The sequence below is a fragment of the Lissotriton helveticus genome, chromosome 10 (assembly GCF_964261635.1).
Source record: "Lissotriton helveticus chromosome 10, aLisHel1.1, whole genome shotgun sequence".
Lineage (NCBI taxonomy): Eukaryota > Metazoa > Chordata > Amphibia > Caudata > Salamandridae > Lissotriton > Lissotriton helveticus.
In genome coordinates this window covers 547,202,175-547,227,272 of record NC_136071.1, presented here as the reverse complement: position 1 = coordinate 547,227,272, position 25,098 = coordinate 547,202,175, and the positions used below count along the sequence as shown (strand labels likewise).

The 25,098-nt window shown below is 45.7% G+C and overlaps 1 protein-coding gene across 3 annotated transcripts in view; it reads left to right on the top strand.

Annotated features, from left to right (window-relative positions):
* Nucleotides 1–25,098, top strand: part of BFAR (bifunctional apoptosis regulator) — a 330,143-nt gene that overhangs the window by 117,103 nt on the left and 187,942 nt on the right. For all 3 annotated transcript variants that reach the window (XM_078663091.1, XM_078663089.1, XM_078663090.1), the window contains exon 5: nt 12,655–12,824. In XM_078663091.1, coding sequence (XP_078519217.1) covers nt 12,655–12,824 — 170 coding nt within the window. The remainder of the gene's footprint in view (nt 1–12,654; nt 12,825–25,098) is intronic.

Genomic DNA, 25,098 nt, shown 5'->3' with positions numbered 1-25,098 from the left:
CCATGCTCTCAGTTTGTGTGGAGTTATCCATCATTTCAGGTTTCACAACACACGTGTCAGTTTGAGTTTGGGCTGTGGCCATCACAGCCCCACCAACCTTTTCAGGAGGAGACTCAGTTTGGGTTTCTGCTGTTATCATAACAGCTTTGCTATTCTGTTCAGGAAGAGCTTTTGCTAAAGATGGGGCAGGGAGTATCTCCGCCCTACCAACCTTTTCAGGAAGGACATCTTGAATTGGGGCTGTAGCCATTACAGCCCCACTAACCTTTCCATTGGAATTTACCATCCTAGAATGGATTTCCTGTTCAACCCCAGCCCAGGCTGAGATTTCTAAATCATTACCCAGTAGACAGTCTACAGGCAAGTTTGGGGACACTGCCACTCTCTTTGGGCCAGTGACACCTCCCCAGCTGAGACTTACTACTGCCATGGGATGATTTGTTTGGATGCCATCAATGTTTATTACCTGGTATGTGGCACCAGGTAAAAGTTGCTTAGAGGGGACTATGCCATCAGCCACCATGGTGATGCTAGCCCCTGTGTCTCTAAAAGCTTCAACTCTTAAACCATTGATGATGGGTTCTTGTCTATACTTGCTCAAAGTATTTGGGCAAGCAGAGAAGTTGGCAAACCCCATGCCAGCCTCATAAACAAGATCATTGGGTGATGGGGACCTGGATAGGCCAGGGTCCACCTGATTTCCAAAAGTAAACCCACCCAGATTCCTGGGTGTGCTTCCACTTCCTGGGGGATTACTGCTGACAGTAACAGGAGGTGTTGAAGCTGGCTTTGGAGGTATATTTTCTTTATTGTTATTCTTGGGACAACAGCTGTCTGTTTTGTAATGCCCCACCTGTTTACAGGGATAACAATAGGGTTTTTTCTCAGTTGAAGAAGTGTCTTGGGACCCACCCCCATCCTTGGAGTTTTGGGGCCCTGGGGAAGTCTTTTCTTTACTTTTATCCCCACCCTTATCTTGAGGCTTGGTAGACTCCTTCTTCTGGTTATTGTCCTGATTCTTAGGCCTAATCCTGGTTCTGACCCATTTGTCTGCCTTCTTTCCCAATTCTTGGGGAGAGGTCAGATCAGAGTCTACCAGGTGCTGGTGTAAGAGCTGGTTCTGACAATTACTTAGGATCTGCTCCCTCATAATCAAATTATACAATCCTGTAAAGTCATGTACTTTGCTGCCATGTAGCCAACCCTCCAGAGCCTTAGTAGCACAATCTACAAAATCAGTCCAGTCCTGAGTCTGTGTCTTCTGGGTGTCTCTGAACTTGAACCTGTACTGTTCAGTGGTTAAGCCAAACCCATCTATCAGAACACTCTTCAGGACTTTGTAATTGTTTGCATCCTCATGTCTGACAGTGAGGAGCTTGTCCCTCCCTTTCTCTGAAAAGGAGTACCATAAGATTGCTGCCCACTGTTCCTCAGGAACCTGCTGTACCATGCAGGCTCTCTCAAGAGCAGTCATCCATTTGTGGATGTCATCCCCTTCTTTGAAGGGGGGCACAATCTTTGTCAGGTTTCTACTATCATAGGACCTGGGTTTCTCTTTAGGAATATTGCTGCCACCAGTGGCATCTAAGCCACACAATTTCTGCTCTCTTGCCAAGGCAAGTTTAGCTTGAGCTAAGGCTACCTCCTCCCTCTCTATCTGGAGTTTGACAGCCCTCATTCTGGCCCTATGCTCTAACTTTTGAGAAGCATTCATGCCTCTCTGTGATTCCCTGGAGGCACTAGAAAGATGAGAGTCTCCTGAGGGAGATCTCACTCTTCTGTTGCCTGGGGGAATCATATGTTGGGTTCTGGGGAGGTGCTGGCCCTCTCCATTCCCCAGTAGGTCCAAGTTGGCCTGGCTAAGCCTACCAACTGGAACCTGGCTACCCTGATCCTGTACTTCTAAGTCCTCAACCTCTGAGTCCTCATCCAAGTCATCATCATCCTCCTCTTCAGGGGGATCAACTGCAGGGGGGTTCCCTCCAGTTCCTGTATCTAGGGAAGCTGCTTTTGCCTTCTCTAAGTCATCCTGTTCTAGGAGTTCTATCAGGATTAGGCAGGTGGGGCTTCTGCCCCTTTTTAACCCTCTTGCTTTGCACAAGACAATCAAGTCTCTGCGGGTTAGTTTGTCATATCCAGAAGTTGCCTGGGTAGGGTCAACTGTCACAGGACTAGACCCTGAGGCCTTTCCTGTGTCGGACATGGTTACTAGTGAGGTGTAAGTGGTGCACTTACCTACACTAAGTGTTTTCCTACTGGACCTTGCTAGTGAGTTGTAGTCAGGGGTGTGCTACTCCCTTCAACCTACAACTACTAAGTTCAGTAGAACTTAATATGCTAAGCTTTTGATTTTATATGTACCTAGAGGTACTTGATGTGATCTTTCAATTTGATATAAAGATTGCAATGGCAAAACAACAGCAAGCTCAAATCCGCACCGCTGCTCACCAATGTGAGAAGTTGGCCTGGTAGGGGATGTTTCCAATTCTGGAACCACCTACTACCTGACCAAACAATCCCCTTATGGTGTCTGGTTGTAAGTCAACCTTATTAGACAAGCTATCCTAGTGGTAGCATGGACTAAGCAGCCTAAAGGCTTAACTTAAGAGGTCGTGTTAAGCGAGCTGTTTTACCACATACAATCCTGTAATACCAAATGAAAGGACACCACACAAGTATATATTATAAAAATATATGTGTTTATTACTAAAAACAATCCCCAGTATTCTTTATGAATAAAGGGGCACAAGCGTTAAATCAAAAAGCACTGTTTAAACATACAAAGTTGCACAATTATGGATGAGGGCAGGGGGCCACTCAAACCATATACTAAACAAGTGGTATAAGAGAGGCCACTCGAACAGTGGTTAGGCCTAGGGCCTAGGGAATCGCTGGGAGCAGTCAGGACAAGCAATGCTGAAGTCGGGAATGGCCCTCGGGATTCGGGAGATGTGCGGAAAGCGCACGCATGCACCAATGTTAACCAATGGTGCGTAAAAGTCAAATAGCTAAAGTTTAAGGACACTTCCGCTGAACCTAGAGGAACAAAACTTAACACACAGACCCTAGAGGTGTGCACCAGTGTGGGAACACCGGCGGAGCAAAGTTACCTCACCCACAGGAAGTGGGTGCACAGGGTCGAAGTGGCGTCGGGTTTTGACACGCAGGCTCTTGGTGCTTGAAGCTGAAAGGGCTGCAGGCAGGGTGAAGACGAAGTGTCCGGTGGAGTCCAAGGGTGGACTCAAGTTGTAGAGTACCTGAAAGCAGAGGGGACAGAGTCTGGGTCACTCAGCAGTGACCAGGGTGGAACCAGGACGGAACCAGGCAATGTCGGGCGCAATCAGGTGGTCGTCGAGGCGCTTCTCTTCGCTGTCACGTGGGCTCTGGGGCATCTGCGACGTCCAGGAGCAGGTCACGATCTGTCCCACGCAGGCTCTCACCGTCGGTGCAGTCGGCTTCCGATTTGGAGCAAACAGCCTTGGTAAGAGCAATCCACGCGGGATTGGGAGATGGCGTCTCACTCGGACCAGGAAGGTCAGAGTCGGGGCTCCCTTTCAGGGGAGCTGGTGTGGATCTGGAGCAACCAGAATCACGAGTCTTCTTTTGTCGTTCGTCGGCACAGGGACCACAAGCCAGCTGGCAAGTGACCGGGCCAACGCGTTGAGCCAAATCGTGCCAAAGGGCCCCACGCAGCACTCGTCGAGTGTGGAGGGCTGAACTTCGGCTCAGGAGTAGCTCAGGGTGGGGGCTTCTCAAACCCCGGTGTACAGCTTCGAGGGTCACTCGTGGGCTGCACGGTCAGCGTCTCGTGGTCACTTCAAGATGGCGTGCCCCACGCTTCCGGTCGCCTCCACGGGTCTCAGCTTTGCAGGGACTGTGGATCGGGCTGTTAGAAGCTGGGCAGGCTTGATCTCGTCGATCTCAGTCGCTCGAGTTCCGGCGGGAACTGCAACTAAGTAGACGTCGAGGGCTGGATGGTGCCTGCTGCTGCAGGGTGGTCACTCCTTGACCACAAGGGAGATTCTTCGGGCTTCCACGTTGAGATGGAGGGCGAAGGGTCCAGAATATCGTTTCAAATGTTTCTTCCAGGAAATCTGATGTGCATTGGCACTGCTCCCACTCTTATTCGAATCTGGTGGGCGTGATTACCTGCTAGGTCCCCTCCTATGGGTGGGACCCAGGAAGTGGGTGGATACACCCCCTTCCTTTGATCCAGGCCGCCCTGGCACGAGGGCTGGAGTGCCCCAGAACCGGTTTGGCCGGATTATGCAAGGGGCAGCCTTGTGCGCCCCAGGCAGTGTCTGGTTTCTTTCAAACCTCCCTGCTACAATACACTATCTCCTGTCTGGAGGGCGGTGACACCCTCCTGTGACAGGAAACCCTTTGTCCAGGACCCCCTTGACTGGGTTTCGGTCAGCTCCAGGGGTCCAGACATTTGTCTGTGGCAGAGGCATCCATTTTGTGGATCTTAAGGCCTTTGGAGAAATCAACCGCATTAAAGTGAAGTAACATGTCTTACCCCTCTAGAGGGGTGGAATGCCATCCCCGTCGCCAGAACTGGCGAGGGGATGGTATTCCAAAGCGTATGACACCTTACACGACATGTTTTGATAAAGCCAAACCAGAGTTGCTAAATAACCGCGAGGATTATAAGGCACTTAATAGTATATGGTATGGCATTATCCTGAAACAGCTTAGGGATTTGTTCCCGACGGCTGCAGACAGGCTCAGCTCATGCTAGAGCTCCATCTCACATAGAAACCATGCACCCAGCCTCCAGGATTGGTGAGGCCTGTCTATAGGAGTGGCTCACAGGTTTACATGTGTCCAGATATAGGTTTAGACATAGGTATACTATATCTAAGCAAGGGGTGTGTACACCACCTTACCCCAGCTGAGTGATCAGCCAGTTGTGTCAATTTAAGAACCAGCCAGGGGTGGCAAAAGATATGCTGCAGCCCCTGGTAGGCCTTAGTGGCCCCTATGCCCTGTGCACCTATAGTGCATTCTACAGGGGCTGACAAGGAGTCCATTTCCAATTGGTATGTACCTAGGGTACATGGAATCCATTTTACAGAGAGAGCAGATGGCCTGGGGCCCTGATTAGCAGGGAACCAGGTCAACTAAGTCAAAAAACCAGCTAAACACAGGCAAAAAATCTGGGGTAACCATAGTCAGGTAGCCACCTTCCTACAGTTAGTATCATGTAGGGCCATGTACTGAAGTTCTGACCTCTCAAAATTTGCGGACTGGGTATTCATCATGTAATGCACCTGTACTCTGTAATGGTAGGAGGGAAATTGACCGGGCGCTAGAGCCTTCCCCCATGTTCTTCTTTTAGTAATATTGTTGGGCGACAGGCACTCTGCATTTAAAGGATCATGGGCAGTTTTAGGCCCGGAGTGCAGGGGAGCAGGGTGAGGGGTAATTGGGAGGGATTGTTTTTCTGGGTTTGTTATTTTTGGCGTTATCTCGACGGTGCAATGCATACATGTGATTACAATAATAGTGACCAGCCTACTTGTCAATGGGAGTACAGTGCAACAAAGAAGTCAAAATCTTGAGTTGGAATGTTAATGGACTGGGGATAAAATTAAGAGAAGTGTTGTATTGCAATATATAAAGAGACTATCACCTGACATAGTACTACTCCAAGAAACCCACCTCATAGACAACACGTGTAAAGCAATGCACAGAAGGGGTTACTCAATGGTAGCACACACAGGCTTTACATCTAATCCTAGGGGGGTAGGCATAATGCAAAAGAAGTCATTCGCTCTAGCGCTTACCTCCACCTGTGTGGTGATCGGGGCAGATACATCGGGGTCACAGGAACTTGGGAGGGCCGCACGGTCACCTTCATGTCCATATATGCACCTCCAGGGCTGCAAGCTGTACCATTCACTGACCGTAGCGCTGTATTGCTCACTCTGCCTGAAGGATACCTAATACTTGGCCGCGATTTAAACTCCATAATATCGGGTTCGCTGGACAGACCTCCCCCCTCGCGAAACCCCTCAGGCCGCACGCATCTTCTCCAGTTTTTTAGAGGCTATGGGACTGGCTGACAGATGGAGGGCGTATAATCCGGACAAAATCCAACACACTTTCCACTCCGGTGTGCTCAACAGTCTCTCCCGCCTTGACTACATAGTCGTTCTAACTCCACAAATAGTAGATATTCATGAGATCCAACACATGGCCAGAGGTATTTCTAATCACTCCCCTCTATGGGTCCACATAGTTTTAGACCTTACACAAGTGGGACATGTTGCCCCTATCAATCCTTGGTACCTAAAGAACCCCACTATACGGAAAGACCTAAATAAATCTATTGACGATTACTTCTTGGAGAACGAGCACACAGTTGAGTCCCCGCAAACTTTGCGGGAAGCCTTCAAAACAGTTTTCCGGTGACAGGCCCTTTCCCTAATTGCGGGAACCAAGAAAGACATGGTAAAAACATCTCTGACCTGGAAAAAAAGCTTTACCGTCTCGAGCAAGAAGTCAACTCAGACGCCACTCCCGAGGCCCTTCACACACTCAGTCTGCATCAGGACGAATACCGGGCACTAGTAACTGACCGTGCCAAATTAATGAGACAGAACAAATTGGGCCGTATATATGACTGGGGTGGTAAAGCTGGCAAATGAATTGCCTGGCTAGATAAAAAGGAACATGCAACCAGGCGCGTGACAGAACGGCAAGACGCTGACGGATCCCATGTTACAGAACCCCAAGACATAGCCAATCACTTTGCGGGCCACTTTCGAACAGTATATGGCTCGGTGGCACCATACCCTGAGAAAGACTTCTCCGACCTTATTAAGGACATTTCCCTTCCCACGCTCCCAGACGCCGAACCAACATTTATGGATAGTGCCCTGACCACTGACGAAATAGCAACTTCAATAAGAGCGTTACACTCCGGAAAAGCTCTAGACCCAAATGGTATCCCAATTGAACTTTACAAGCTCCGTCCGGATAAACTGGCCCCTTATCTAAAGTCCATGTTCGAAGATAGCCTTGAACAGGGATCACTGCCATACGATCAGAAAATAGCCACCATAGTTACTATCCACAAACGAGGGAAACTCAAAACTGACTGCGCCTCCTGTAGGCCGATATCCTTACTAAACGCGGAACCTAAAATTTTAGCTTAAGTACTCGCCACCAGACTGATTAAGGTTATAGGGGACCTAGTGCACCCAGATCAATCTAAATTGATGCCCAGAAGAAATACTGCTTTGAATTTACGTAGATTGCACGGGGTCCTGGGCAGGGTGCCGACGATACGTGAGGATGCAATCATAGTCTCCCTTGATGCCACTATGGCATTTGACAAAGCTGGAGTTGCCTTATCTATTTGCCACACTTGCTAAATTGGGGTGTGGACCCACTTTTTGCTGCTGGGTAAGACTGTTATACATTGCGCCGATGGCCCAAGTAGTTGTGAATAAAAATCAGAGCCCTTCACCCTTAGATGGGGGACCCGCCAGGGGTGCATCCTTTCTCCCTTGTTCGCTCTGGCCCTTGAACCTCTAGCGACATGGATTCGTAAGGATGTACTGATACGTGGCATGCGTTGGTCGGCAGACTGGGAGGATGGTATCTCTTTATATGCAGACGATATACTTCTGTATCTCACGTCTCCAAAAAGATCCCTGATTGCAGTATTTGATATCCTGGACATATTTGGCAGATATTCTGGGCTTCGTGTAACCTGGCACTGCTATATGTCCTTTGGTGGGGTGCCCTCCCCTACCTGAAAACTGTCCCATACCAGTAGTTTCAGAAGGATTTAAATATCTGGGCATATTCATTTCTCTTGACTCCTCAGTCAGATATGCTCGTAACCTGGCCCCCCACTACGGAGGCTCCGAAGCGATAAAGCACACTGGAAGTCACTCCCGCTCTCACTATTTGGCAAAGTGGCCTTATTTAAAATGATGTCCTTACCCCGTTTCCTATATGCCCTGCAGAACTCTGCTGATCCTGTCCCAAACTCGTATTTTAAGGAGATTGAAGGGCTCCAGCGAGACCTTCTTTGGGGAGGGAAGCCGCGTATTGCTTTGAGGAAGCTCACGCTCAGCTGGTATGACGGCGGTATCGGCTTACCTGACATCAACAAATACTACTGGGCGGCACACCTTACGGCAATAAATCATGGCACGTATGGCCGCCCCGATAAACCGATGTTCCTTATGGATCGCTGGCTCCTTCCAAACCGGACCTATTCCTGGGCGCTATACTCTAAGCCAGGCAGATACCCGCTTACTGGCCCCACCAGCCACACAGTCAAAATTCGGCACTCTGCAACCAAGTCACTCGTTTGGCACAACAGATTGACTCTCGCCACACCTTTGTGGGACTCGCAGGAACTTGGACACTTGGGTAACTCCAAGGGCTTTGATAAATGAGACCTAATCGGTATCTCCCATATTAGAGACCGTTGGTGCACAGAGGGAGTGAAACCCTTTACAACCCTCCAAACACAGTACGCTCTGGCGGACTCTGAGATTTTTCTGTACTCGCAATTCCGGCACGCATTACAAACAGTATTGCCTAGTGCCTCAATTCCGCCGGATGCTTCCCCATTGGAGGATAGGCTGCTAGACGGCCACCTGCCTGAAAAAGCCATCTCCCTGACCTATCGAAAACTCATAAATAACATGGAGGACCCCCTGCTGGCTATACGCAACAAATGGACTGAGGATTTGATTCGAACTTGATGATGAAAGTTGGCAGGCAGCGGTTTCCTCCACCAAAACTGTTGCAATCCCGGCACGACTCAGACTGGTGCAACTAAAGGTCTTACACATAGAATTTACATAACCGGTCCCCAATTGATACATATGGGAGGGCAGACGGACGGATCTTGTAGGAGGGGGTGCACGCAGTTGGGCACGTTTATGCACATACTATTGCACTGTGAGACAATCCAGGAATATTGGCGCAACATACATACAATCATGAGTGAAACCCTGGAGGTAGAAGTCCAACCTGAAGCGCCCAGATGCCTTCTTAATATCTGGGGACCCAACGACCTCCATAATTACACCATGCAATGGGTCACACTTGGCTGCATGATAGCCATGAGAAATATAGTGCAACTCTGGGGAGCCTCACATGCTGATGGCTGATTGGGAGAGGGATTTGGACTGGTGTATGCTGAGAGAAAAGACACTTTATGTGGCCCGGGGCTACCCCCGCAAATGGTCTACGGTTTGGGCCCCCTGGAATGCATATTGTGGCGATATTTGTACCCCTCCCCGTGATGCTAATAGTGATGTCCCCCCCGCTCTGTGAATTCTGACGAATTGAACTACTGTATTTGTATGCTTATCTGATTGCACTGTAAATCCTTAATTGATCATGGTGAAATTGTACCTTTATGTCGAATGTTTAATAAAAAGATTTATAAAAAAAAGAGGATGACCTAAGAGCCGGGCTGAAAAAGAGGAGGACGACAACAACTGCTTTGTCCCCTGCCCTACTGACCTGTTTCCTGCTTGGAACACTTGCAAGCTGAAACCAGCATGTCCTGCAGCCAACAGCCTCCAAGAACCACGAGGACCTGCCCTGCCCTGCCTTCCTCAAGAACTCTGATCTCCAGTGGACACTGGATTTGTCCAACACCAGCCCAAGCCAGGACTCCTGATTCAGCCGGATCTGCGAAATCCTCACCACTCTGCACCCAATGCCCACGGTCCGAGTTAGAGTCGCCCAACATGCCAGCGAGGTCCCCTGGCAATCCTGACTTGTGTTCCAGTGTTGGATGCCCTCTGCTGATCTTCTCCTCGATGCCTGCAGCCTCATCCTGAAGGATCCCCACAACCGCGACAGGAAACGGTGAGAAGAAGCCGAAACGAAAGAAGACCCCTGCACTGCAGCTCTTGAGTCCTAAGGTGACCGAGCTACAGTGTCCAGCAGCTCTTCAACTTCATCCTCCAGTCGTTGGTTCCCTTTGTCCAGTCTTCTAGCTCCAGCCTGCAGTCCTTTTCCACGACTGACATCCTCCATTGAAAAGCATTGGGCTCCCGAAGCCTCTTGAGCACCCTACACCCAGCTGCTCTAGCGCGGCTGGTGGTGTGGACTTGGTGCCAACCTAGGACCCCCTTTGTCCTTAACTTAAGCCCAGGAGCTTGATTGCCAAGACCGAGTGGCCTGCCAGTGAGCAGCCCCCAACGAGGTGCCCCCTAGCCACTTTGACTAAAATTGGCATCATGCAGTCCGCACCCGGCCGCCCTAGTGCCGCTTGCGGTGCCCCTTCAGTGCCAACCTGAACCTTGAGAAACCTTGGTTCTAGCCCCCAAAACTCCAATCCTAAAACTGTTTACTTACCTGTAAACTTAACACTACATTTTTCTCCATAGGACTATACTGTGTTGAACTGTCTTGTACTGCAACAAAAGTAAATTAGTGACTTTACAAGAGTTAACCTGTTTATCGATGTCCTGTGTTGCTTAAACTTTGTTAGGAGTGTGTTTCATGCCAAACTAGAAAAGTAATCTAAAAGTAATTTCAAGTGTTTTTGTACAATTTACAAGTCGTTATCTCAACTGCAAAAGTAATCTGAATGTTGTTACACAGCCAGTGTTCACCGTATTTTAAAAAGTAACATAGTGTGAAGAGTTTAGCTTGCCTGCTACTAAGTAAATCTTGGTTCTAGAAATAAAACAAAAAAACGTTATATACAAACAATTGGTCTGTATTCAGTCTTTGAGTGTGTGACACAATTTCTTTCCTGTCTTTGAGTGTGTGGCATCGTTTCTTTTCTGAGTGTGTACAGCTAATGCTTAGCACTACCCTCTGATAAGCCTGAATGCTTAACCACACTACCACAAATGAGAGTAAGGTGTTATCTATTTTAGCCTCTGGTATACCTTTGGGGATCCACTGAACAATGCACACTAAACCTCACTTTGGTATAGTATATAAAGACCCAGCTTCCTACCACATCCATCAAGCATAAACAGATGTATTGCAGAGGGGAGAGTTATTAAGGGTCTTAAACCATTGCGTTCTCACTGTAAAATATTGACAAACTTTACAATTTGATCAAATTACTAATGAATTGTTAACTCCTTAGTTCTGAAAGACCAAACAAACATTACATATGGAATAAAGTACCCCCTTGCTGTATATTATTAGGATAATGCAAGCCACTGAGTAATTCCATGGCCATATAAAGGAAAGGGGCCGAAAGCAGGGGGTACTTTATTCCCTGGAATACTTTGTCAAACCATCACCTTTCAAACACAGACCACCGAAATTCCTGTTGTGTAATCCTTTTCATATGAAAGGGAGAGCATGTTTGTAAACATCAAGAATAAAAATGGAATTTCTAGTGAAAGATCAAACACCTTAAAAAAAATTAGAAATGTGTTACAAAAGATATTAGAATCAGTTTAATACAAGTCATGTTTTAATAAAAAGCAGAGAAGCCCGGAGTGTGTAGAAATGCGAAGAAAGGTTTAATTTTGACTTTCATTTTACTTAAGGAAGTCAAAAAATAATGTTGCTTTAAGTATCCCCTTTCTGCTGGTCACTGTACAGCAAGGTAAACCAAGCGGAAGAAAAAAGAGCAACATTTTGTTTTCATTCTTTAAACAGCTGCTTTAATTATGCTCTGTGACCTGACCTGCCTTTCCCCTTGGTTTCTGGCTCTAGCACCTGGTATTTTGATGTCAGAACTCAACTGTAATAAGTTATTACAATTGAGTTCTGACCTAATTTCTTCGTTATAGGCGACTGAGTGTGTCACAAGTCGCCTTTTTATAAAGAAATTAGAGATGGGTTTTTATACAGGGATTGCAGAATCCCATGTATTATATCATATAATTATTATGATTGTAACATAACGGCCATCCTCCAAATCATCTAAAACTTGGATTTATATTAGTAAAATGGCCTCTGGGTACCTTTTGGCAAATTTATTAGCCTTTCCAGTGCTTCCTAAGATGGTGTTTGAATTGTAAAGCATATTCACTTCAGTGCACAGGGATTTCTATCTAAGTCTCCTTCGGTGACCAGATAATGTTTTACTCCTAACTCTAGTTCTAACACATTTGTGTGCTACTGTGAGGTAGGTGAATTTGGAGGATCTGAGTTTGGCTTAGTTGAGATTGGCCCAAACTGAGTTGGAAGACAGGGTAGCAAATCGTTAATAACAAAATTTCACTTCCATTCTCTCAATACTGGCACGGCCAATTATTTATCTATGATAAAGAGGGTCCACGAAAACGCATTCAAAATGTAAGATTATTACTGTTCATTCATACTGTTTAAAACCTTCCTGTATATGCTGCAACAAAGAGCAAAGTTATGGAGGAAAGTCGCAAATTAATCTCTGCTACTGGCCATCACTCAGGCCCTGTTCCAGTCCATTGGTTTTCACCGTCTGTGTCTCTCTAGAGAGAGACCAGTCAAATGCAAATTCCTCTTGGTCCTGCTTCAGTAGGAACAGTTCAGTCCGAACTGCTAGGTGGAATTCATTCGAAGCGTGAAAAAAACCCAACCCTGACTGGTGTTGGCCTTGAATATACAGGTTCTGATAATAAAAGCAGTTAAATCAAGAAATGCAATTATCTATTTCGTCTTCACACTTACTCTTTAGAAATCATTCCAGTACATATTTTTTTTACATTTCAGGTAGTTTTGCTGGTCTATCATTGGAGTAGCAGGGAGTCTGAACATGACCTTCTTGTACACAAGCCAGTTGAAAAATGGACTCCTGAGGAGGTGATCCTGTGGTTAGAGCAGTTAGGCCCCTGGGCCTCCTTCTACACAGAGAGGTTTTTAGCTGAGAGGGTCAATGGAAGGTAAGAAATCAAATTTGAATTCTTTACAGAGAAACTGTGTCAAAGGCCCCTTTACTTAAAATATTTAAATATTATGTTGGACAGGTCTGTCAATTTATTTATTTCAGCATCTAAAATACGCAAGTTTGATTTTTACATCCATATTGCTGCTATGAAATTGTATTTAATGATGAGCCAGCTAATAGTACTGCTGTGCTGTCACTGTTGTATGAGTGCTTATGACAATGTTAGGTCCTGAGAGCGTTATTTTAGCACTTTTGTTTTCCAGAAAACAGAGAATGAGTGCCAGGCATTGGGAATTCCTGATAATTAAATTTTTCAGTATTGAAAGTCTGCTTGCTTTCTCGGGTATGTGGGCTATTTTATAGATTGTACATGTTTGAATTGATGCCAACAGATCATTTAATCCGAGGTCTGCAGTCTTAACAGACAATCTACCACTACTATAATAGGTTACTTGATCATCTTCTAAATTCACATTCCATAAAAGGGATCTCTGTGCTTCTAGCATAGCTGAGGCTGCTTTAATGGCTTTGAAAAGGGATGTGTCCAAAGATTCTACCAGCTGGGCAGTCACTTGGTCCATTTCACGTTCTTTTTGAAAGCACAATGCGTTGATCTGAAACTTCATATAAGTTTAAGTAACGATAAAGTGGACTTGCCTTCTGTTATGCCGGTCATTGCTGCGTTGAGTGTGAACTTATAATGTTTGTAAAAAATACTGCTATCAATAGGGGACTAAGCATAGTGTGTGGGATCATGGATATAATGAGTTCAATTACGTAGACATATGAGGTGGTGTTGTAAAAAAACAATTGTTGTTTTAAAGATAACCAGGTTTTATCTTATTCCTAAAAGCTGAGTGTTGAATCAGTCTGATTATTTCATGGATGCTACCATTTTACGAATGGTAAACCAGTGAAGTTCTCCAGGGTGTTGAAATGAAGGATGAAATGCATAGTGACATCCCATAATCCAGGCAAGTGGAAATAATCATTGCATTTATCATCAGCCTCTTTGTGGAGGTTGGCAATAGACCCAATTCCTCTGATTTCCAGATGTCTGAGAATCCTTCACCAGAAAAGGCTTTTTATGAGAAGCTAGCTTGATGTCAAATTTGGAATTAAGAATCCAAACCTTGTTGACCCAAAGTAGGGATGCAACCATGTCTAATTGCCTGATAAAGGGATTCCCAAGGTCTATAACACCCACTAAGGTTGTAACTTCAATTTTCCATCATCAGTGAGTTCCTTGCCCTTTACTCAGCAATGGCGGGGATATGGATATTAAAACAGGAAGCAATCTTACTGTCCCACCTTCATTTTCAATATAATTTGAGTGTCATCTAAAGCTCAGTCATATGACCCAATCACCAAAGTTGTAGGCATCACAGAACAATGTGGCTCTGTGAGAAGTGGACCTGAAAAGTGGAAGAGAGGCATCGGGAAACTGCTTTGATAAAAAGGAAGTTACTTGTTTCTGGGTCTACCCAGCCAGACCAACGTACAGAAGGTGTATTAAGAATGAATTATCAACTCTTGAATGCAGCTGCAAGGTCCAAAATGATTAGGACGGTGACCTAATTGTCTGTTTCAAGTCACCTGATAAAGAGAACAACCATGACTTTGTACTTTTTAGTAGAAAGATTACTTGTGAGCATGGTCAAACATTCTGCAGTTTTAAGGACAATAAATTGCCTTTTATTGACAAGTTTCTCAATGACATTAACTCGAGCAATTGAAAGAAATTAGGTGTCAGAGTTTTTTCCTCTAAAGAAGTCTCAAAATTGATTGAAGCTGCACGGGGACTGAGCCCTGATTGAGGAAGTTATTAATACAATTTAGCAAAAGATGCGCAATAACCCCCAGTACATTAAAAAAGATAGGTGAGTAGCAAGAGGGTCTCTCAATTTGAGACACTATCAAAATCTCTCTAGTTCTGTGTTTGGCAGAAACATCCTAAACTCCACTGTGTTTCTGGCTAAGAAGTTAGTGTCTAAGCACAAGTGGATGTTGGTCAAAGCAGTGTTATCACAGACATCCTTGATCTTGTCTGTAAAAAAGTGAGCAGTTCCCGTAGCTACCTCAATGGACGTGATTTATTTTCTATCATCATTGGTGCACAGAGTTCTTTTAATACGTAAAGCCCTCTACCATTACTTTTGGGATGAATGTAACGCAGTCCTGATAATAGGCTCTTTATGCATTGCTGTGCGATTTTCTTAATTTGTTTAGGCTTTGTTGGGATGGAAAAACCCCTTTGCATGGTAATGGATGTGTACTGCTGCTCTATGTACACCAACTGCGGTGATATCTGGTATCTTGTTAACAATTTTTAGTCATGGGCGAACATGGATCATGCATGTGTTGCCATGAGCTAGACCTGTTTCGTGCATTATAGTCTTGCTAAGACCATCAGTGGTGCCTAAAGCATTATCCTTGGGTAATGGACGGCTACTGCCTTCACCAGGAGCTAAGTGGCACCAGCACAGTGGTGGCAGCCTACTGTGTTTGTTTTCAGTTTTAGTTTTCAGTAGAGACAACAATCATTTTTACCTGTGTCACAAGAGTGCTGCCTACTCTGGTAAAATTACACTGCCTAGTGCCTAACTCACAATTTGCCTGCAATAGGTTATTTGCAGTGCCACATAGCATGTGCAGTTGTGTGCCCATGATGGGATGTATGTTTGCTTGTGAAGGACACAATACATGGAAGTCACTGGGTTCTATTTTGGGGGGCCTAGGCCTTGCTGGAGGAACATGTGGAGGATTTGTCCCTCTGCCCCAGACAGATTTGTGGATTTCTGCATTCCTGAGAGCTTTGGGGACACACTGCAGGAAGGAAGATCGAGGCTGTTCAGTGCTTTTTGATTGTAAGGACATTGGTCAAAATGGGCCTTGACGTATCTCCGGAAGGAAATGTGTAGATAAGAAATCATAAAGAGTTGAACTGGGCGCCTTTGGTAACCTTTTGATGTACATATTGCTGAGGCTGACATTCAGGTGTGAACCTCTATTCACTCCCACGGCCTATGTTTGGTGCTATCAGATTTGGAGACACTCCTGCTGTGACAGACAAGAAGAGTACAACCGAGACCTAGACTCTTCAAGGGAAGCATCCCCCAGAACACAAACGTCAAAGACATAGACACTAAATCACATCTGTGCCTGGAAATAGATTATAAAAGGGGAGATTGAGACTCCAAATCCTCAAACTGAAGCTATCAGCGTGGAGAAGCTCGGCACAATTTGTACCTGTTTTGACTAAGATTGAGGGCTAAGGGTTTCTCAGCATCCCTGCTGGGTGAGGGGACACCCAGGAGAATAGCGATTGTCCTAATTACCATGCCAAGAGAGTCTAGATTTCATCAAAGACAGGGAGGCTAACATTATGCATTAATCTTTTAATGCCAACTCCACACAGCCACTTGGAAGTATGACATTGCAGTGTGTATTGTTCTGGAATATAATACAGTCTGCTATAATAGGCATTTGACCAGTCTCATCTGCCTCTTTTAAATGTGGATAAAATACTCGGCATGTGACATGAAGGTTTGCAAACATAAGGTCAAAAGGGTGAACATGTTGAAGTAAATGACAGGAAATGGAAGATCATTGGTAGATGGATGAATGGTGAAGTAGGGTGCATAAACCGGACAGTAGACTCAGCAGATTTGGAGTCTTCCAGGCGATTGCCTCAGGGGCTCCTGGATTATTGGGCGTTATCTGAAATAAAGGATTGTTATCAGAACAATTTCTTTTCAAGTAAAAGTTCAACTTGGGTGAGAACTTTAAAATTACAAGTGGATTAAAACGTGTGCAAGTATTCTAAGAAATGACACCTCTTTTCTTTTTTTGGTGCATACATTGATCATTGAGAACACAGAATTAAAAAATATGACCTTAAAATCTTCCTTTGGTTGATCATAATGATCTAAGTAAATTTAAATTCCAATTTCTTTTATATATATTCCACAGGGTGGGATAATGTGTCTTTAATGAAGTCTAGATTCTTTTGGCATTATAATTAGAAGAATTGCTATTTCATTACAAGACCGGAGGCTACCATTATGTATTAATCTTTTAATGGCAACTCCACACAACCACTTTAAAGTATGACATTACAGTCTGTATTGTTCTAGAACATAATACAGTCAGGCTATAGTAGGCATGTAGCCAGTCTCATCTGCCTCTTTTAAATGCGGCTCTACACAAATAAGTGACATAGACTTTTTTTTTGTTTTTTTTGTTTTGTAAAGCGCCTGGTTACTCCTAACAGAGTGTCCCGCGCTAGGGAAAAAAGTCCTCACCTTCAAGGCAGCTAACCGCCTTTCAGACCCTTAAACTACTCTGCTGCTAGATTGTCGAAAAAGCCATGTCTTTAGCTCTTCCAGAAATCGTTGTTCAGAGGGCTGCATCCTTAAATCTAAGGGGAGAAGGTTCCACTTTTGCAACCAACAAAAGGACTTGCCCCCAAGCGTGCCCTATGTACCTTTGGGACCACCATCTTGGCGGTGCCTGATGATCAAAGATGCCATGTCGGTGGATAAGATTTGATCAGTGGGAACAGAAAGCGCTGACCCATGCCATTTAGAATTCTGTGGTGCTTTAGAAAGCAACTCTTTCCTGTACTGGGAGCTAGTGTAATTTCATCAAGGCATCGTCCAATTACTATCTCCTCAGGATTTTCAGCAACATCCTGGCTGCAGAATTCTGTACCCTCTGTAGCATTTTCTGTCTACTTTGGGACACTCCAAGATCATTATAGTAATCCAAGTGTGATACTATCAGTGCCTGGATAGCTGTTGTATGGGGTGCCACTGGCAGAAAGTCTAGAATCTTCTGCAGCATTCTAAAAATACCAAAACCGGTTCCAGCCAATGTGGCGATTTGATGATCGAAGCGAAGGGCCGAATCAACCCAAACTAATAAATGATTTGCTTTAGGTTTGAGTATGGGAAGCTGACTCAGTGCTGAGGACCACCATGCTGCGGACCATAGGGACGCTTGCTGCCCAACCTCTAGGATATCGGATTTTCCTGCGTTCAGTTGCAGACAACTCCATGTCTTCCAGTGTGCAATGCCCGCCAGACAAGCTCTAAATTTCGGGGCCGACTCTGCAGTGTCCTGTGTTAGGGTGGCGATTAGCTGCTTATCGTCCGCATACGACACCATCTGTACCCCATGGCTCCACGCAACCTCTGCCAATGGATGCATATACACATTGAACAAAGTAGGGCTCAACGCTGACCCTTAGGGGACGCCCTGTCCTATAGGCATTCAAGAGAAGACCATGTGATACAGTGTCAAATGCAGAACTTAAATCCAACAGGATCAAGGCTGCTGCTTGCCCTTATCTGCTGCCATTCTCATATATTCCGAGGCTAATAACTACGCCGCTTCGGTACTATGTTGAGGTCTAAAACCTGACTGTGTATCATATAGCAAATTTCTACCTTCCAGATACTTGGTTAGTTAGAGATTAAGAAACCTCTCCGCCATTTTTGCAAAAAGAGGAACTAGGGAGACCGGTCTCAGGTTTTCTGGAAAAGAGGGGTCCAGAGAAGGATTTTTTAGTAGTGGCGCTATCATTGCATGTTTCCATTTTCTAGGTACTATACCCATAGTGAAAGAGTGGTTGAGCAGGTTGCAAACAATCGGAGCTATAGCATTTCAAAACTGAAGCATCATACTAGGGGGCATAGGATCATTCGGTGCACCAGATTTAACACTGGTGAGAAGGTCGAATGTTTCCCTTAGAGTCGGCATTCTGAAGTTTACCGCCAGGATTGTAGTTTCGAGAAAATTAAACATAAGAGTCTGCTATCCTCAGGAAAGAAGCATAGATTGTCTCGATCTATCTGGTAAAATAATGGGCCACTGCATTGCATTGATCCTCAGAAGGAGGTATAGGAGCAGTAACCTGTTCCACCAAGGACAGATTTTTAACAATCTGAAAGATCTCTTTAGCAGACCCTTTGGAGGTCTCAATTTTGTACGTATAAAACCCGGTGCACGTTTGTTTAATCCGTTTATGATAGTTTCACAATGATTTTAGATGGGTGTCTTTGTCCTCCTTCTTGTATTCTTTCCTCCAAGACGTTCCCCTCTTTCGCACTTCTTTTTCTCTTTTTTAAATCTAGAAGTTCTTTATTAAACCATTTGGCCATTGGAGTGCGTCGTAAGTTACTCCCTGTTTCCTAAGGCGCCAGCAAATCCAAAGCTTCCATTATCCAGGAGGTTGTTTGTCCATTGGCGTTCTGTGGACAGGTAACTAAATCAGAGGGACTTTCAGCTAGTTTAGCCGTCAGAGCCTCAGGGGTAACTAGCGACCAGTTGTGGATGTTTTTGCCCACACTGGCTGTATAGGAGGGCCCTGGATAAGTTAAACGGTCTTTAATTCTAAAAGAAATAATAGAATGGTCTAACCACGCACCGGCGTTATGGAAGAAGTATCTACAAGATTGCCATTTGCAAAAATGGGATCAAGAGTATGCCCTGCAGAGTGCTTCAGACCAGTAACGAGCCGAAAAAACTCCAACGCTTCAATATCTTTCACAAACAATGATGCTGAATGACATTGGCTATCATTCACATGTAGATTGAGGTCTCCTAAAACTACAAACTTAGAGTAGCGCAGGCGATGGGGGGAAGAAAGTCCGCAAAAGAATTTAAGAAAACCTTGGCCGATCCTGGGGGGTCGATATATCAGGAGCCCTGTTACACAATACGACTGAGTTAACGAAAGAGAGAGAACAGGGCTGCTTCACATCCCGAGAAGGTCACCTCAGTTAATTTAACTTGGCGTTCTGTTTTTTTTTAAATGATTGCCAGGCCTCCTCTTTGAAATGGTCTGTCTAATCTCAGCATAGTGTATCCCTCAGGAATCGCATCTAGAACATCTGGTGCAGATTGATCGTGCAGCCAGGTTTCTACCAGGAAAAAGGCAGCTGGTTTTTGAGAGCTCAGCAAATCAGTGAGCTCAAATTTATTTTTACTTGAGGACCTACAATTCAATAACAAACATTTCGGCTCTCCTCCTTTTTTCCGTCCCTTGCACCCCTCCCTTCCTGGAAATTTATCGGTGTTAAACTCAAAATCACACTTAGCACAGCCCTTTGCCCCAGAACCCAGCACAATCCCATAAAGGCAGTGTGTTGTTAACACTGGTCTAGGGGCTAGTAATTCCGCTGGTGTGTAGCATAAATGGTCTTTCGGGAAATGGGCAGGAGGCCTAGTCCCTGGCGCCGGCCAGGCGCGGACAGACGCGGACGGGCTTGACTTTGGTGCACCAACGGCAAGCAGCTGCCATTGTTTTATAGCCCGTCTCTAAGGGTGTGGCTAATCGCCAAGAAGTAAGACTGGGGAGAAGCAGACAATCCACTACGGGCCTGTTCCTCATGCCCCGTAAACCAAGAGATGCCAATTGAGTCCATAATCATAAAATCTCATGAAAAAAATAAGAATGTATGTTTAAATGTCGGAAGCAGACCACCTAATATGGCCGCCAACCGAGACAAGGAGCCAGGCACCTCCCCGTGCCTAGAGCGCTACAAGGAAATGAGCGTAAGTAGAAAACACAAGCATTAGACTTGCATCGCAATTCTTTCCATGAAATTGTTTATAGATGTTTCTTTCTTTTGAACTGTTCTACTATATTAGATACGTTTTGAGGGAACAATTGCTTTTAGATTAGTGTTTGTTTGTATGTATAAGTTAATGTCTTATTTATAAGTTAACATTTTACTTATAAGGCTGAAATACTGTTTTGTCCTTGTATTAGAGTAACTCACCTCTAAAATCCCTCCTTTACAAGGGGCAAGTGCAGAGCTTCCAATTTTTGGTTGCCCTGTCTGTGGGGCCCTGTCTGTGGGGCCCTGTCTGTGGGGCCCTGTCTGTGGGGCCCTGTCTGTGGGGCCCTGTCTGTGGGCCCCTGTCTGTGGGCCCCTGTCTGTGGGCCCCTGTCTGTGGGGCCCTGTCTGTGGGGCCCTGTCTGTGGGGCTCTGTCTGTGGGGCCCTGTCTGTGGGGCCCTGTCTGTGGGGCCCTGTCTTTTGGTTCCCTGTCTGTGGGTCCCTGTTTTTGGTTCCCTGTCTGTGTATCTTGGTCTCTGTGTGTCTTGGTCTCTGTGTGTCTCGGTCTCTGTGTGTCTCGGTCTCTGTGTGTCTCGGTCTCTGTGTGTCTCGGTCTCTGTGTGTCTCGGTCTCTGTGTGTCTCGGTCTCTGTGTGTCTCGGTCTCTGTGTGTCTCGGTCTCTGTGTGCGTCTGTCTATGCATCTGTGTGTGCGTCTCTGTGTGCTTCTCTGTCTCTGTGTGTACGTCTCTACCTCTGTGTGAGTCTCTGTCTCTATGTGTGCGGCTCTGACTCTATGTGTGCGTCTCTGTCTCTGTCTCTGTGTCTCTGTCTTTGTGTGTGCGTCTCTGTGTGCGTCTGTGTGTGTGCATCTTTCTCTGTGTGCGCGTTTCTGTCTGCGTCTGTGTGTGCCTCTGTCTGTGTGTGTGTGCGTCTGTGTGTGTCTGTCTCTGTGTGTGTATCTGTGTGTCTCTGTCTCTGTGTGTCGGTCTCAGTGTGTCTTTGTCGCTGTATCTCTGTCTGTGCATCTGTCTCTGTGTGTCTCTGTCTGTGTGTGTCTCTGTGTGCATTTCTGTGTGTCTCTCTCTCTCTGTGTCTCTCGGTCTCTGTGTCTCTCGGTCTCTCTGTGTCTCTCGGTCTCTCTGTCTCTGTCTCTCTTTGTAGGTGTGTCTTTGTGTGTGGGTGCCTCTGTCTGTCTGTCTGTGTGTGTGTCTGTCTCTGTGTGTTTGTGTCTCTGTGTCTCTGTGTCTGTGTGTGTTTTTCTGTGTGTCTGTCTCTGTGGGTGGAGTAAAGGCTGCAGGAGAAGAGGACCTAGAAGAGGACGCCATTGGCAACACGAAACCGGAAGCTTCCTTAAATGCCCTTTAAAAGTCAGCTGTGAAAACGCGGACAGCTGACTTTTAAAGGGCCTCTCAGGAAGCTTTCCGACTGTGCCATGTGTGAGGTCTTAGAGGCCAGAGGCCGGCAGTAAACACAGAAGATGGCTGCAGGAGCATACGTAGTGAATACGTATTTAATACGTATACACTCCCCTAACACCCCTAAATTTAGTATTCAGGGGAGCCCCTGGCACCAGAGAAGCAGGTCCTGATAACCAAAGATGGGAGAGGACCCCGAAGAGCTGCAAAGGCAGAGAGGAGAGAAGAAGTAGCTGACCTGGTGCCAACACTGCTGGCCTGTCTGCATCCCTCATCGAAAACTGCCCCAAAGTTGACTTGTCCTGTATCTGTTGATCCCAGAAACCTGGGAGGACTGCCTACCTTCTATAAATATTCAAGATCTCCTGTGAACAGCAGACCTGTTCTGAAGAAACTCCAAAAGAAAAACTCTGAGGCCTCCGGAACTGCCAAAACCCGACACCCAAAGTCACCACTGCACCCATTGCCTCCGGCCTAAGTTGAAGTGGGAGCACAGTGTCAACAAAATCTCCCAGCCCTCCAGAGCTCGAGTTCTTCGTGCCTTCACCCCTCCTGGACTTCCCGAAGTTGCCTGCAGTCTCTGCACGCAGGCCCCCTAGACTGCGACTGCTCCAGTAAGGGAAATCCAATGCCTAAGGACACCCCTGCACCTGTGTCCCCCTGTCCCCGAACATTGCAAGTCTTGAACATCCTTGCTGGTTCAGCCCGACTGGGTTCCTGGCTAGAGCCGGCAGCGTCTTTCAGCAGTGACCAATCTCCATTAAAATACATTGGGCTTCTGACGCTGTTTAGACCCTGCACCGGGCCGCCCCCTTGCTACTGGTGGTGTACTGTTGGTGCTGCTTTGGACCTTGCCCACCTCTCAGCTCAACTGTACTATACTTTTTGCAGAACTTGCTCTTCCTTCCATAGGATAACATTGCAGAACTCAGAAATTGCACTTTGTCCACTTTTTAGAGTGAAAAGAATTTGTATTTAAAAACGTACTTACCTGAACGATTTGTCTTTGATGACTAAACATATATAAAGATACTTGCTATTTTTATAAATTGGTGTGGATCTTCTTCTTCATTCTTGTGTGTCATTTATTAAAATTTTTGTGTATTTGTAAACGTCTGTGTTAAGCCTAAGGCTGCTCGACCATACTACACCCTGATGGAGCAGTTTGGTTTGCATAGCAAGTCCCTGTGCAGTCATGGGAACCCCTGGACTGTTTACCCGGCACTTCAGATTCTTGATATATCACATAAAGAGCCAGCTTCCTACGTTGGTGGTGCAGTGTTGCAATACCAGGCTTATTATTTGATCATTGATTCCACAGAAGAATCCAAAATTATCTCCATCAAAAAACATTTATTCGGTTTTTCTAAATTGTTTTAAACTAGTTGATAGGTCCTTGGTTAAATCCCTTTGCAAAACTGTTTACAATTTAAAAAGTAGTAAAGTAAGTTAGGTCTTTAGTAGTACTTAGCATTTATTTGCTAAGCTCTTAAAAAGTTCCCAATTATTTGAACACCATGTCTGTAGAAGGGACCTCTCAAGAACTCAACCTGGCTCCCTATGAGCACCTTAGGGTACCCCAACTCAAGGAGCTTTGTAAGGTTTGGAAACTTGCCATTGGACCGAAACCCACAAAAGCTCATCTGCAGCAGCTGCTGGCAGAAAACGACAAGGCCTTGGCAAATGAGGTATTCCCTCTTTGGAAAATGAAGATCAAGAGGGGAAATATGTTGACACCAACTCCACCCTTATCCCTTCAGAAAGCAATACCATTGGGAGCACTTGTAGTAGTGTTCCAGAAGAGGTAGACACTTAAGATGCAGATCTTTAGAAACTAGCCAGGAGGATAGCATTGGAGGCTAACCTCCTGGCTATAGAAAAGGAATAAATTGAGATAATCCGAAGCCCTACATCTAGGGGCAGTAACATTATAAATAGGGAAGATGGTTTTGACTCTAAAATCCCTAAAGGGATTGTCCCAAAATATTCAGAGGGTGATGACATCATCAAATGGTTTACAGCCTTTGAGAGTACCTGTAAAATGAGACAGCTGAACAAGAAGTATTGGGGTTCTCTTCTGTGGGAGCTGTTCTCAGGAAGGTATAGGGATATGCTCCTGACACTGAATGAGGCTGATGCTGAGTCTTGTGACCTCATGAAGGACACCCTGATTGAGGGTGTTGGACTCACCACTGAGGAGTATAGGAACAGGGAGACTCAAATAACCAGTCAGTTCCAGGTTGATTTTGTAGACGTTTCAGTAAAAAACACTAGGTGGTTGGTTAAAAGGTAGCAATGTGAATGATTATGGCGGCTTAGTAATTTAGTTATGAAAGAGCATCTGTTAAGTAATTGTGTTCACGAGAAGTTGCATCAATATGTGGTGGGCATGGGAGCAGTCTCTCCCCAAGATTTGAAGAAGAAGGCTGATCATTGGGTAAAAACAAATGCGTCCAAAACTAGGAATGGTGGGGATGACCAAAAGTAAGAGGCCAAAAAGCCCCCTCAAGAGAAAAAGCTGAACCACTATGATGACAAAGAGAAAGTAAGGAGTCCTCTGTAGGTCCCCAAAATACTTCCAGGAGGGAGGGCCCAAGACGCCTCACATAACGAAAGTGGGTACAAGGGTAAGAACTGGGACCCCAAGAAGGCTTGGTGCCTTAACTGTAAGTAGACAGGGCACCTAGCCTAGGACCCTTCCTGTCCTAAAAATAAACCCACTAGTGTAACTCTAGGTGTTGCCAGTGTAGCCTTTGAAGATGGTCCCTAAGATGAGGAAGTCCTTCTGGCTTTCAACTGGAAAGTGGGACCAAAAGGTGAGCGGTACATTCCAGAGGTAAGCAAACACTTCCACCACCAAATGATGAATGGGATCCCAGCCACTGCCCTGAGTTAGTCACACTGTTGTGCAGGACAGACTGGTACTCTCGTACTGGAAAGTTACAGGTGAAACTAGGAGAGTAAGGGCTATCCCAGGGGATATTATACTATAAGGCCTATGACTGTAGTACCCCTAGAAATAGCTGGATCCCTTAGTTGGAGAACGATGGTAGTCACTACAGACCTATCCCTTGACTGTCTCCTTGGAAATGACCACCCAGAGTTTGGGCTGAGTCGAAAAGCGGTACTGGTGCAGTGCCAGTAATCACCCAACGGTTCTGGGAGGGGCTGAACCAGCTGCTAGTGCAAGTAAGTCCCAAAATAAGAGGGAAAAAAGTGTAGGACAGGTGGGCAGCTTTTAGCCAAAGTTCCAGTGAGCTAAGGAGATTCTGTACCATTAGGAGAGA